Below are 13,464 nucleotides of genomic sequence, written 5' to 3'. Positions count from 1 at the left end.
TCCCGGGATTCCAACCCAGGCCACCAACCCATGAACTCAATGCACTAACCACTAGGCTAGAAGGTCTGGACCAGTTAGGTCAGTTAGTGGCACTTGAACCCCACTGTTAAACAATATTATGACTTCGTGTTGACCTAATACTCTGGAGCAATTCCTCATTCCAGAGAAATTCTGAGCAAAAAAAAAAAAAAACTGTAACGCTGAAATTGATAATCTTCAGATGTTCTTCATGGCAAATCAGCCAGAATGCATAGTCAAAATTAACTTTAATTTAATTCAATTTTAGTAATTACTCTTCTTCTTCTTCGGTACTGCTCAGCCCGCCTTTCGGCGGATTATTAGCAGCTGCGCTAAATGTTAGTAACAGGTGCAAACAGAGGGTAGAAAGGGGGGTAGACAAGGACATGTGCAAAAACTGGACAAGTGAAACTTTTAAGTGAAAAAAAATTATTTTACAATATTAGGACCTCCTAAAAGCTTCTAGGGGCCTAAATTATATGGAAGGGCTAGAAGCATGGTTTAGTCAGGCTAGACAAAACTAAACTTTGAATATTATAATACATTTTGTACTTGCAATCAATGCAATGTTCCAACGCCATGTAGTTTGCATGCGATTCGCCAGGTGTCCCCACTGGACATCCTTGATCTGGGTACATAGCTGCACGACATACCATCATTAATCACTGTCAACGGTCTGTTTCAGCTCCTTCAGGAGTCTCTGTAACCTACTAGACATTTTTAAAGAGCCTCTAGAATATGATAGAGATGAATTCTACAATCTTTAAGACAGTTTTACAAAGTTATGGCGAAGAAAATACGCCACACTTTTTCACTTTCCCCCGAACGTCTCACATTTGGAACTTCCCAGGATCCTCTGCTTCCCGCCGTGACGTCATACCCAAGATGGCCGCCGTTCGGAGCTGAGATGGCATCGCGACAGCCGAACGACAGGTTCGTTTTCTTACCGATATTTTACCCTCTTTTACGCAAATTTTCCCCGCTTTCGCCCAACATTTGTGCACAAAACTACCACAGGATTGCTATGGTGGGAGTTTGAATGTTAGGATGTCGAGATTTGTTGCGAAAAATCGCCCGATTTCTTCGCCGAGACATCGCAAAATCCACCCGCGAAAAAATGGCGACAGATCGCACAGTTAGCCTTGACAGAATCCCGGCTTCTCTATTTGTGCTTTAGAAACTTGTGTCAAACACCCAGCTTTAACTTTTTCAGATCTAAACTCTGTTATTTGACTTTCATAGGAACATTTGCGAGCAGAGTTACTTTCTAAGGGGGAAATAATAAATTTGATCTTAAGAAAATAACCATAAATTTTCTAGCGACTGTGGTTTACTGAAATCTGCCAAAGGCCAACTTCCCCGTCTAGAGACAGAGATGTTCAAGATGTAGACTTGGGGAACAGATCTTCTTATTATTCACGTAGTTTTATAAGGACGGCTAAAGCTTTGAAGCTTTTAATTTTGTCAGTCCCTTTTAGTTTTTTGTAACGTTTTGTGTTTTAGAATTGTAACATGGAGAGTGTGTCATCAACTAAGGATATGGACGACCAAAAATTGATCTATTTTCTTTCAATTTAGGGATAAGGGAATTAGATTTTACTATCATTTAAGTGTGGACGTTTAGTTTTGATATTGTCCTTCGGACTCAAACTCAAAGAAGACTTTTTATCATTGCAAATTTGTTATATTTTTCTCCTTATGATTATTTTATACTTCTCTTTTTCTGACTTGTTCTCTAATTCATCCATCATCATTATTTGTCAAACTGCACAGGCACGAGTGAATGATTACAATAATGATTACAATAATGTAAAGCAATTTTTAATTGTAAAGTGACATTGTGAAATTCAGTGTATGCTGTATCAATTGCTAGTTTTGAGCAACAGTTATAATTATATATGGGCGGAATTAAGGGCAGCTTATTTATAGTGCAAAGATTTCCTACATGTAGCTTTTTCAGGAAGCAAATGTTGAAATGTTTGCTGCATTTTTAAGTTTGAATTATACGGTTTTCACGGATATCTCCCCGCTGTGGGCAAATTTTTGATGTTCAGTTGTACCAATCAAAACTGTTCTGTTTTTCTGTTTCCATTCTATACTTGGCTCTCATTGGTAGTTCATTTTTAAAACTGTTTCGCTATTGTTATAATTCTATGCCCACGAACTCTGTTGCTAGCAGACCATTAATTATGATGATAGCACCCCTTCTGTCAATGACTTACACTTTGACCTTTATCCCCAGGGGTCAGAACGGCCCCCCTTACGAGGGGTCGCCGCCGTTCAAGCGCCACCGCCTACCCAGTCCGTCCTCGTCGGTCCGCGTGCAGCCCCCGTACCAGAACGGCCCGGAGCAGAGCCGGTTCGTGCTGGGAACGAGTCAGTACGCCACCCCGGTGTACGCAGTGCACGGGCAGAGAACACACCATGGACAGGTAAGACTTAATTTGATTTAAATAATAATGATAGTAATAATAACTTTATTGCACAACAATTGTACAAGGTGCAAAGTATGGCATTCACTGGTACATAGATTCTATTAGGCTAATCAGTCTATCTTATACAATATGGTGTAGTCGTATGGGATGACAATGGGATTTTATTGGAGGAGTTTCTAACGTCTAGACATTCTTTGATATACTTCTCGATGTATACCATGCATGGGTTGTCACATTTCATTATGTACTTAAATTTGCTATTCAAGTCCATTGAGATAAATCCTGGTAGTGGTAGATCCGACGATAGCATTTAAATGTATTCAGTTGTATCAGTGTATACAGGGGTTCATCTAAAGAGGGGAACAGGGACACATGCCCTGACCATGGACCCCCTTACCCTGGGGAGCAGATTCTCTGACAAGCATAAAATTCTGATTGACCAGGGATGCTTCTAGGTCACATATCTGCATGTGGCTGCAGTCTTCAACTGTGACCTGTCTGACAGTAATTTACACCTCAAGAAGTGAAAGAAGGCCCCATTCTAATTTAAAAGTCTCTAAAACTCCATGCTGTGCAATTGGGGGTTCCACCATCCCTCCGCTTGGTAGCTTCGCTCCCTTGCATTTGCAATGCTCTCCCTTGCAATGTTTTTCTAGAAAAACACCTGGTATAATATATACAAAAAAACCTACAGCCAGGGCTTCTCAACTAGCCAGACGATAGTACAAAAGGGCTAGAACTTGCATGTAACATAAAGGCAGTGAGTCTAGTCTCCCAGCAGATGTAGCAGTCGGGCATGTTTTGAGCATACATATTTTTGTCGTGTTTTGTGCATTTTTCTGGAGGTTTGCACTTTGCCAAATAGGCTCAGTCCTTCTGAAAATGTGTATGAAGCTTCATTGTGTACATACATGTAATACAACATTTGACAGCATGCTTTCGAATTAGAAAAGTGATTCTAAGTTTTGAATTACACTACCTGACATTGGAATATGAACATGATGAAAACAGAATCTGTGTAGAAAGCCTAGCCTGTACCCTTGTAAGAAGTAGCACACAGTTTCAGGGAATGAATGTTGTCAGATGCAAGGTTTCTTCCCAGCCCTCCCTAGTAACTTATACTTTTAACGAGTGTGACTATACGATTTGATGATGAAAAGTAAACCTCAAGGTCCTGGACCCTAACCAAACGAGTGCTATCCCAGGTCACCTGCCAGCATGGAGTGTGTACTCAGCGAGCTTCTAGCCACGTTTCTTGGACAAAAGCCATCATTACCTTCTGTGAACTTTATACTGGACTAATTTGAGTGGCAACTCCATATGTACAAGACCTCAATATGTACACATAGCTTTTGTACTTAGCAAGCTGCTAGCCACGTTTCTTGGACAAAAGCCATGATCACCTTCTGTGAACTTTATACTGGAATAATTTGAATGGCAGCTCCACATAGAAGTACATGACTGCATGTACACATACTAGTACCATAGCTTTTGTACATGTACTCAGCGAGCTGCTAGCCACGTTTCTTGGACAAAAGCCATGATCACTTTCTGTGAACTTTAAACTGGAATAATTTGAATGGCAACTCCACATAGAAGAACAGGACTGCATGTACACATAGCTTTTTTACTCAGCGAGCTGCTAGCCACGTTTCTTGGACAATAGCCATGATCACCTTCTGTGAACTTGATACTGGAATAATTTGAATGGCAGCTCCACATACTAACATAGCTTTTTTACTCAGCGAGCTGCTAGCCACGTTTCTTGGACAATGGCCATCATTATAACTTCTGTGAACTTTATGCCAGAATCTTTTGAATGATAACTGCACATAGAAGTACATTTCTCGAACAATAGCCATGATTACTAGTACCTTCTGTGAACTTTATACCAGAAATCTTTTGAATGGCGGCTCCACATAGAAGTATGTACACATAGCTTTTGTAGGTTGTCTGCATCGCACAACCAGTAAACTAGCTTGAGGTGTAAGTTACTGTAACACACCAGTTCCTTCCTTTACTGGTTGGGCAGTAAAAAAAAGCTAGCTATGGTTCCTCAACTCTTAAGGGCTATCGCTAAGGGCTAGAGTGTATTTAGAACGGACAGCTTTTGGCTTAGACTCAAGGGCTTACATCGTGGTATGCTGGGACTGACACTAGTGTGACAGTTTGATATTCACGTCTCAGTTCTATCTCATGAAAGGGCCGGTGAATGGATCAGGTTCTACAGACTGCTCCAAAATGTGGCCTAATCCTGGAAGTTTTATGTAATATCTACATGTAACCAGTGGTACAGTGTACAGTCAGGTACTCTGATCTGCTTTATTCAAGATCCAAATTGAATGTCTTGCAGGTTTTTTTCCAGAAAAACTTGTAAATTGTGATGGAGCGAAACTCTTTTGAGGCCTGCACCGCACCAATCGCGACACTCAAATCAAAATTCATACAAGACTCTACCATTTCACAAAGACTGTTATAGATATTCATTTTACCCTCAAACTGTGAGAGACTGGAACTCTTTACCCCAGGAAGTCACGGTCACAGCCGATCCTCCCAAGTTCAAGGAGGCTGTGCTCCTGCACCTGCGAGGAAAATAACAGTGCAGCACACTCCCCCCTGGGCGCTTTACCCCAACAAGAGGGGTGTTGCCCAGTACCCGATCAAGATCAAGATGGAGGGAGATTGTGTGGATTTTCCCCCGTCCGATGTGGAGTTTTAGATGATTTTAAGTGAAAACGGAATATACTGACTCAGAGTCTTCTTGAGGGGGAAAATAACTGTCTGACTGTGGCCGCAGATAAATTTTTTGCATGTCAGAAAATCTGCTCCCCAGGGTAAGGGGAAGTGTGGTACGAGCATGAGGTCGCATTGCCGAGCGTTACCCCAAGCCAGGCCGCAGGATTACACGCCGCACTACGCCCTGCCACAGTGCCCCTCTCCCTTCCTCTCTTTAGAAAAACCCCTTGCTTGTGAGTGTGATGTTGAAAACATCTACATGTAACACCCTCCCCCATTCCTATGTCTGCAGGAGTTGTCCACTGTGAGTGAGTATACGCACCGGGCGCTACCGCAGGCAAGGTCCCAGGACTACACTACGCCTTGCCGCAGGGCCCCTCTTTAGAAAAACCTAGAAATGGCTTGTGTGATGTTGTATACATGTAATTATAACACCCTTCTCCATCCCCGTCTGTTGCAGGAGTTGTCCACTGTGAGTGAGTATATGTACCGGTCGCTCAAGCAGGCCAGGCCTCAGGAATACACTACGCCTTGCCACAGCCCCCCTCTTTAGAAAAACCTAGAGATGGCTTGTGTGATGTTGTATACATGTAATTATAACACCCTTCTCCATCCCTGTCTGTTGCAGGAGTTGTCCTCTGTGAGCGAGTACCGGGCATTACCGCAGGCAAGGTCCCAGGACTACACTACGCCTTGCCGCAGCGCCCCTCTTTAGAAAAACCTAGAGATGGCTTGTGTGATGTTGTATACATGTAATTATAACACCCTCCTCCACCCCTGTTTTACAGGAGTTGTCCACTGTGAGTGAGTACCGGACCTTACCCCAGGCCAGGCCGCAGGACTACACGCCGCACTACGCCCTGCCTCAGGGCCAGCCGCCTGGACAGATGCGCCGCCGTCCGTCGCTCCTCTCGGAGTTCCAGGGACATCCCGCCAGTGGGGACAGGTGAGGATGTAGGGATATTGATAAGTCATGAAGTTTGTTTCCGAGGTTTTACATGGCTCGAAGTTTTTTTTTTTTCGAATTGCATCAAATGAAGTAGAACAAAACCTGGTTTCTAACTTCAAAATTGTAAACATGTAATACAACAAAGATTTTTGTATTTGTTTAAGTTAGCTAAAGAATGTCATATTCAAGAGGCAGTAAGGTTTGTGATAAGGTTTTACTCACTCAGACAAATTTACATAATTTCATGTTGCTGAATAACAATTTTTTGGCGATGCCGCAGTAGCGTGGGCCATTCTTAGGGAATACTACAATGATTTTCTGTATCATTTTATTTCAGAATGCCGGACTCCCGCCACATGTACGAGCGTGGCCACACCTCCTACCACATGGGGCACCACGCCCAGTCGGAGCTGTCGGAGGCCCCGCAGCACAAGCGGCCCCGGCTGGCCCCCCAGGATAGCCATGAGGCGGCCCTGGCCCGAGGGGCCGCGCACGCCATGAGCTCTGGGGCAGACATGGGGTATTCCTCCGACCACAGGAGGGTGAGTGTTGTTTGTTTTTATTTGTTTCCTTGTCGACCATAGGAATTTGTTGGTGTCATGTATGATGTATGGACTGACCACTGGCATGGAGTAAACTCTCTTCAGAACAAAGACAACAAAGTAGTAGATGCCTTGTATTAGATTTGTGCCTAAGCTTGAGGCAGTATCGCCCTCCCGACAACCGTCCTGTGTAGAGGAGGGGGGAGGGAAAGACTCGCCCTCCAAACTGTCGAAGGATAAATCTCTAATTGAGTCTAAACGATGAATAAATGTTGCGATATTCCCCCCAGGGCTCTGCTCTTGCTTGTTCCTAAGCTTGCGGCAGTGTTGTCCTCCAAGCTGTCGAAAGATGAATCTATGAACGATAAATGAATGTTACACTATTCCCCCCAGGGCTCGGCTCTTGTGCCTAAGCTTGAGGCCGTGTCGCCCTCCCGACAGCCGTCCTGTGTAGAGGAGGGGGGAGGGAAAGACTCACCCTCCAAACTGTCGAAGGAGGAGCTTCTCCAGTCCATGGACCGGGTGGACCGGGAGATCGCCAAGGTGGAGCAGCAGATCAGCAAGCTGCAGAAAAAACAGGTGGGTGTGAAAATACAGTACCGGGTACAGTCAATTAAATTACCGTGGTAGTGCACTAAAGCCACATCAATACTATACTCCAGCACATAAAGCACATTTGCAAGGCTGGAGTCAAATTTTCATCTGTGTTTTCATGAAAATAATACCCAGCACAATTAAATATTATGTTGTTACCAGTTCAAACATGCTTTTGTCCTTATTGAAAATCTACCATTTTCTGAACAAGTAGTTTAGGTACAGGTGCAGGTCCGGAACTGTACCTTAACTCGTGTACCAGCTCTACTGGGGACCCTTAAATAAATAAATGATGATGATGACCAATATTCAAAGATAGGACTTTCTGTAACAGACGAATTAATTTTTTTTTAACATCGCCATCACAATCGAGATCCAAAACATTATGAGAAAGAGTGTTTGTGAGAACGTGTAAACGTAGAATATATGCTCAGGTTTTGCAGCTAAAGAAGCTGGAACTACTGCTCTCAGAGACAGTACTTTTGATATAAGTCACAGATATTTGATTCTATTCAGATGACAAGTTTGAGGTTCAAGTGCAGTTTTGCTATGGTACAGTTTATTATGTGTGCTTACTTTGTCACTGTCTCTCAAAATTGAGCTACTCTCCAAATGGGTGCATGCATTGAGTAAGTTATATATTCATTGAGATATCTACACACTATGGGGATTTTAAATCTTACCTTACATATACCTAGTATCACTTTTCAACTGAAAAAGAATAATCTTTCCTGACACACAACTATTTCCCACCCCAGGGTGAGCTTGAGGAGAAGGCTGCAAAGCCGGATGAGCCGGAGGAAGTGGACATCGTGTCTGAACCCAAGGAGCCTCGCCACCAGAGCATCGTGCAGATCATATATGCCGAGAACAGGGTAGGCTCCGTTTGTTGATGTTGTTTGTTTCGCTTTAGTAGTAGACCGCTTCATGGCATAACACAGTTTAGTACAGCTCAATGAACCCAAGGAACACCCCCTCCCTTTCACACAAACACCAGAGCGTAGTGCAGATCATCTATGCCGAGAACAGGGTAGGAAGGAGGTTCTCCGTTTAACGAAATCAATGCTTCAAATCTGTTCTTTCTGTTATCTGCAATTTTTTATCAATAATTTTGAGGCTCAGAGCTAATTTTGTCCATGGTATTGCATGGTGATTATGTTTTCTTTCTGGGATCTCAAAACTTTTTCTTCAAATTTCAGAAAAAGGCAGAGGCTGCTCACAAGATTCTAGAAGGACTTGGTCCAAAGATTGACCTGGTGAGTTTTGTGCTTCATTTGTCAACTGAGTGATATCTAGACAACAGATAAAGGTTAATGCAAATGCTAAGAAGAAATTGATTTTATTTCTTCTTATACAGACACATTGAATATAGATTTTTGTTGTCTCCTCCAGCCACTCTACAACCAGCCATCGGACACTCAAGTCTACCACGATAACATCAAAACGTACGTACATGTATCTGCTGTCTTGATACAGTGTACAAAATGTATGTTCCAATATCGAAGATCAAGTTAGTCCAACATAGTAACAACAAGAAGTAGGAAAATATGTCAAGTATGATAACAGAATATAGTTCGCTTTTTATAAACCACCGTGGACCCATTGTTAGGAGCAGTCTACCACAAGACAAACGTACGGCCTCAACTCTGTCCTCTTTTAGGAGGCTTTTGCAATAACTGAAACAATCCAAGTAAATGAGCTAGAACATACATACAAACAAACAGACAAGATGTCCTACCCCTGTTTAGATAAGTTAGTGTTGAGTATGGTTGACGGAAATGTCTTGTAGAGTTCCTTAAAGTGATTTCTTCCTGCAGGCACCAAGCAATGAAGAAGAAGCTCCTGCTATACTTCAAGAGAAGGCATCACATGAGGAAGTTACGGGTAAGATAGTCATTTTTTTCTTTCTTTAATAATTCTTGATTTTCCATCTGAGATAGATAGGATGGCAAAACAAGACTTCGTGTGGTAATGGTTAGTGTGTTTTCCCGAGAATCAAGCGGTTCTGGGTTCAAACCCCTGACATGCCCTAGGCCTAATGCTGTGCTCTTGGGAAAGGTACTTAACAAGACTTCTATCACTTCACTCCCATGAAAAATGAGTACCCTTGGATGATAGTTAACATCATTATTTGAGGTGAAAATTTGTGTTAAGTGCCTTCCGAAGGGCACATCATTATGTCCTGTCAGGGATTTGAACTCTTGATCCTGGATCTGCCTCCCTAACCACGATGTTTGTACCCACCAGGAGCGGTACCTGTGCCAGCGCTACGACCAGCTGTTTGAGGCCTGGGAGAAACGCCTGGAGCGCATCGAGAACGGCTACAAAAGAAAGTAAGTTTGCTGTGTTTTTCATGTGTGGTAGAACTGCAATAAAACCACCTTTGTATTTTTTATCATTTTGTAATAGATTAATGCTTTAGATTTTTTACTTCAGTGTAAACATGCATACACAAAATAAAGAGATTTTAAATTCATAATGTGCAAGCTGGTAGTGTGGCATACATTTTGCAACTTGATTTAATGATAAAAGAATTTAAAATGAAGGCATTTTGAACAGAACAATGGTAAAGTTTCAGTGGAACACAAGTTTGATATAAGTACAATGTACATGCATATTAAGCATCATGGAAAGACTAAGGTGGAAGTTTTTTCTGTAAATAGTGTTTCAGACCAAACGAAAAAAAAAAAAAATGCAACAATCTCTGTCCCTATGGAATTTACAGAAGATGGTGGGACCTCAAAGTTTTTCAGTATAACAAAAGCTGTTTTTAATTGTTGCATTTCTTCAGAGCAAAAGACGCCAAAGTGCGGGAATTTTACGAGAAGATGTTTCCTGAAATTCGTAAGCAGCGAGAACAACAGGAACGATTCTCCAGGTAAGATGTCTCAAGATTCTGATAAGATGTTTAAAAGGTAAAAAAAAAAATGAAAAAACTACAGAGCAAAAGAAAATACCTGCAAATGTGAACTGTGAAAATGAAAAAGAAATTATGTTATTATTTCATGTGTCTGATCAAGAATTACTTGTTTGAAACGTGCAAGAAATTGCTGTTGTATAAGAGTTTACAACTCTTCACTAGCTGTTGGAAAGGTCCATTTATACAATGTATGCTCACAACTGACATTAAATTAAAACTCAAGATTTCCAAATTTTGATGAGCCCCTTATTCTTTACATACATGTCAAAGCATGGTAGCCTAAAACTGCAGATGACTGGGCATTATAAATGTGGAAAGACATAAGAAATTTGGAAAATATGATAATTGTTTTTAAGTCTTATGTTTTAACTTGTTGCTGTCAGTATATGGTAAAAATGTGTATATTGAGAGAGCATGCTTTCCCCTGTAGTTTGGTATCTTTGAGATATTTCATGTGAAACATGGAAAGACACTGGGAATTTGGCAAGACAACTTGACGTTTTAAGTGGAACATTTCAATGATTACAGAAGGTAGACACAGACATAAAGATACCATGACATAGATGTGAGCATGCTTATTACATTGATATACCTATATTATGTATACATTCAGCCACAAGTTTGAGTGTAAGGCCTACGTACTTGAGATTTTCCAAATTCCCAGTGTCTTCCCAAATTAAGGCCACACCAATTTGATTTGCTGGTTCTCAGAATCAGAGTCGCAACCTTTATATCTTATCTTTGTCGGAAAATTGGAATGAAAACAGAGTCTAAGGGGAAAGTCTTTACCTTGGTGCACTGCAGCTCCCAGTTTCATTGGATTCAATGCTAATGTCAAATTATTTATTATACAACTGAGTTGAATTGATTTTCAAAAAGTTGGAATCTTGACCTCTTTTCATTTTCTTAAATTTTTTTTCTTTATTTCTTTATTGTTTCATTTTGGATCTCTTGACAACTTTTTTTCTATAAATTGTCTGAGAACCAATGAAATGAGTTGGTGTGGCCGATTATTGCCCTGTATTGGCCTGTCGTGTGCGAGCTATCATGCCGTGTTGTTGCGCCTGTGTAGGGCGCATTCCCCATGTCCGAATGCTGTGAGTTGGGAACAACCAACGAATCAGCGCTCAAGTATTCGCAGCAAGGTTCAAAGGTACTTCCACACGCTGTATTTGCTTGCAAAGAGGAAGGGAAGAAAAATTGTGCAAAATTGGTTTAGACTTGTATAGAAATGCCGTATTTGCTTGCCAAGACAAACTTAAAAGGTAAAAAAAATTGTGCAAAATTGGATTTGAAAATAAAGCTTGTGAAGCAATTATGGCATTACGATGGTTCTGATATAAGAAAATGTGGAAAATTCAAGCAAGAACTGAACTGCAACTGTTTTTCTGGCATGGTTCTCCACTGGGGCTTTCTCCAGGGCAAAGATCTAGGTATGCTAAAATTCCTGCAGTTTTTGCTTTGTATAAACCGTCAAATTACCATCCAAACAAATGTTGTCTTGACTTCTAGAAGTTTTGAAATGTCCTTACTGCATTCAAGTTTCATTTGGCCCTTTTGTATGGTCTATGTTACCCCCAAATGGCAAAACCACCCACCCACCAAACTGAATGTATGATTAACATGTTTTCAAATTTTCCTGGAAATGTTACATCTTTCTTCCTAAAAACTTCATACCCCTGTGCAATACAAATGTATATATGCAGTGTCTTCTTTCCTTGTCATTTTATGACACAAAACATGTACTAAGTGAATGTAATTGTGGCCCCCACCTGAAAAAAAAAACATGCCTTTGCAGTTCAGAGCTTGTGTTACGTAAGAAAACCCAGAGGAAAAACGACCTTACCTTTTGGTCTGCTATGACTGGCTTTTCTCTTTGATGTTGTTGCAATATTATGTTGAGCAGACTGTTGTGGTTGCTGCTGACTAGATACATGATGTACCTTAGAATCCTGCTGAAGACAGAATCATCTTTCTACCTGTACCTCAAGCCATGCTAGAGGCCACTCCATGTTTATGAGTATCCGTTGTTGACTTCTAGACTAAGTCTTGTTACACAATCAAAATTCTATAGCCTGCCAATGTTTTTGTGGTCCTGCCACCTTTAAATTTTCTCAGAGCTATAATGACTGGGACTACACCTGTACTAATTGTAGCCACAGTCAGTATTTCCCTTGGGAAGTTAGCAGAGGGAGTACTGAATCTTTGGCTGATGACTTTCTTTTGGTTGTGTTATAAGCCCTCCAATATTTTTGCAATAACTTGTTGGAAAGACCATACATTAAGGTAGTGTCTAACATCATATATTTGTTCTTGTCACACAAAGTTTTTATTGAAAAATTCAAGAAGCAAGGAATAAAATCTAGCATGGCTTGTACTTCCTTATTCACTGAGATTGGTCAAGGATTTTGAGGTATTGAATGTGGATTGGTGACTTTCACGACATTTGAATTTATGACTGGAATAATCATCCTGCAGAGTCGGATTCGAACTGTTCATATCAGGGTTCGCGCATCGGGATCAGTCTCTTACCCTGCATGAATCCTGATTCCCAAATCCTGATATGAACAGTTAAAATCTCTGGCCATTCCGTAAGTTAGACCCTAATGAAAATGAGGAGTTTCAGTGCTGCAGACTTAGTTATATATTAAGTTATCTTGCAGCCACATTACTAAAAGACTTGGTGATAAAGCACCTTCACAGCTGCAAATTTCATAAAGTAAAGTGAAGTTCACCAATCCACTGTGACGGTTATGCCTGGATTTAGTCAGTAAAGTGTGAGCTACAGTGTGTGTTTACAGTCCTCCTATCTTTCTCTCCTTTCAGTGCAAAGAACGGTGAAAGGAGGTAATAATCCATTCCCTTTCCTTACCTAACAAGTAGACTGTTCACAGGCCACAAAATAGCTTTTTCATTTAAAATCTATATCTCGCAAAAAGTCAGGTTGCTTCAATTTTGAAAAGGATTGCCTGGAATATCACAGGTAAATGGATGGTACAGTTACAGATCATCTTGCCAGAAAAGTGCAATTTTCTATTTGGTATTTTGTGCCCTGAACATCTAGTACTGTAAACTTGTGTCAGATCTAACTGAGACCACAGGACTGAGACAGTGACCTTTGAGAGTGAACCAAGATCATAAGTCATTTAGATCATTAGCAGATCATCAGAACACCTCGGAGATCATTGAGTACTCACTGAAAGACTCTTCTAACGGTTTGTCAAATTTCTAGATGCTCATCAGTCTCTCAATCAAGTCAATAGTCTCTGT

General features: G+C 41.1%; 1 protein-coding gene across 5 annotated transcripts in view; it reads left to right on the top strand.

Moving 5' to 3' along the window:
- The first annotated feature begins 866 nt into the window (after positions 1 to 866).
- The window catches only part of LOC136423337 (nuclear receptor corepressor 1-like), a 33,775-nt gene continuing 21,177 nt past the window's right edge, over positions 867 to 13,464 (top strand). For 3 of the 5 annotated variants that reach the window (XM_066411477.1, XM_066411485.1, XM_066411469.1), the window contains exons 1-13: positions 867 to 951; positions 2,261 to 2,450; positions 5,978 to 6,135; positions 6,476 to 6,680; positions 7,074 to 7,259; positions 8,033 to 8,149; positions 8,474 to 8,530; positions 8,667 to 8,719; positions 9,092 to 9,158; positions 9,522 to 9,607; positions 10,066 to 10,152; positions 11,267 to 11,347; positions 13,021 to 13,041. In XM_066411477.1, the coding sequence (XP_066267574.1) occupies positions 926 to 951; positions 2,261 to 2,450; positions 5,978 to 6,135; positions 6,476 to 6,680; positions 7,074 to 7,259; positions 8,033 to 8,149; positions 8,474 to 8,530; positions 8,667 to 8,719; positions 9,092 to 9,158; positions 9,522 to 9,607; positions 10,066 to 10,152; positions 11,267 to 11,347; positions 13,021 to 13,041 (1,334 nt within the window). In that variant the 5' untranslated portion in view covers positions 867 to 925. The remainder of the gene's footprint in view (positions 952 to 2,260; positions 2,451 to 5,977; positions 6,136 to 6,475; positions 6,681 to 7,073; positions 7,260 to 8,032; positions 8,150 to 8,473; positions 8,531 to 8,666; positions 8,720 to 9,091; positions 9,159 to 9,521; positions 9,608 to 10,065; positions 10,153 to 11,266; positions 11,348 to 13,020; positions 13,042 to 13,464) is intronic. The other 2 variants (XM_066411500.1, XM_066411492.1) reach the window with 2 other exon arrangements.

Source organism: Branchiostoma lanceolatum, chromosome 1, assembly GCF_035083965.1.
Source record: "Branchiostoma lanceolatum isolate klBraLanc5 chromosome 1, klBraLanc5.hap2, whole genome shotgun sequence".
In the NCBI taxonomy this organism is placed as follows: Eukaryota; Metazoa; Chordata; class Leptocardii; order Amphioxiformes; family Branchiostomatidae; genus Branchiostoma; species Branchiostoma lanceolatum.
This window is presented reverse-complemented; position numbering and strand designations above follow the sequence as displayed.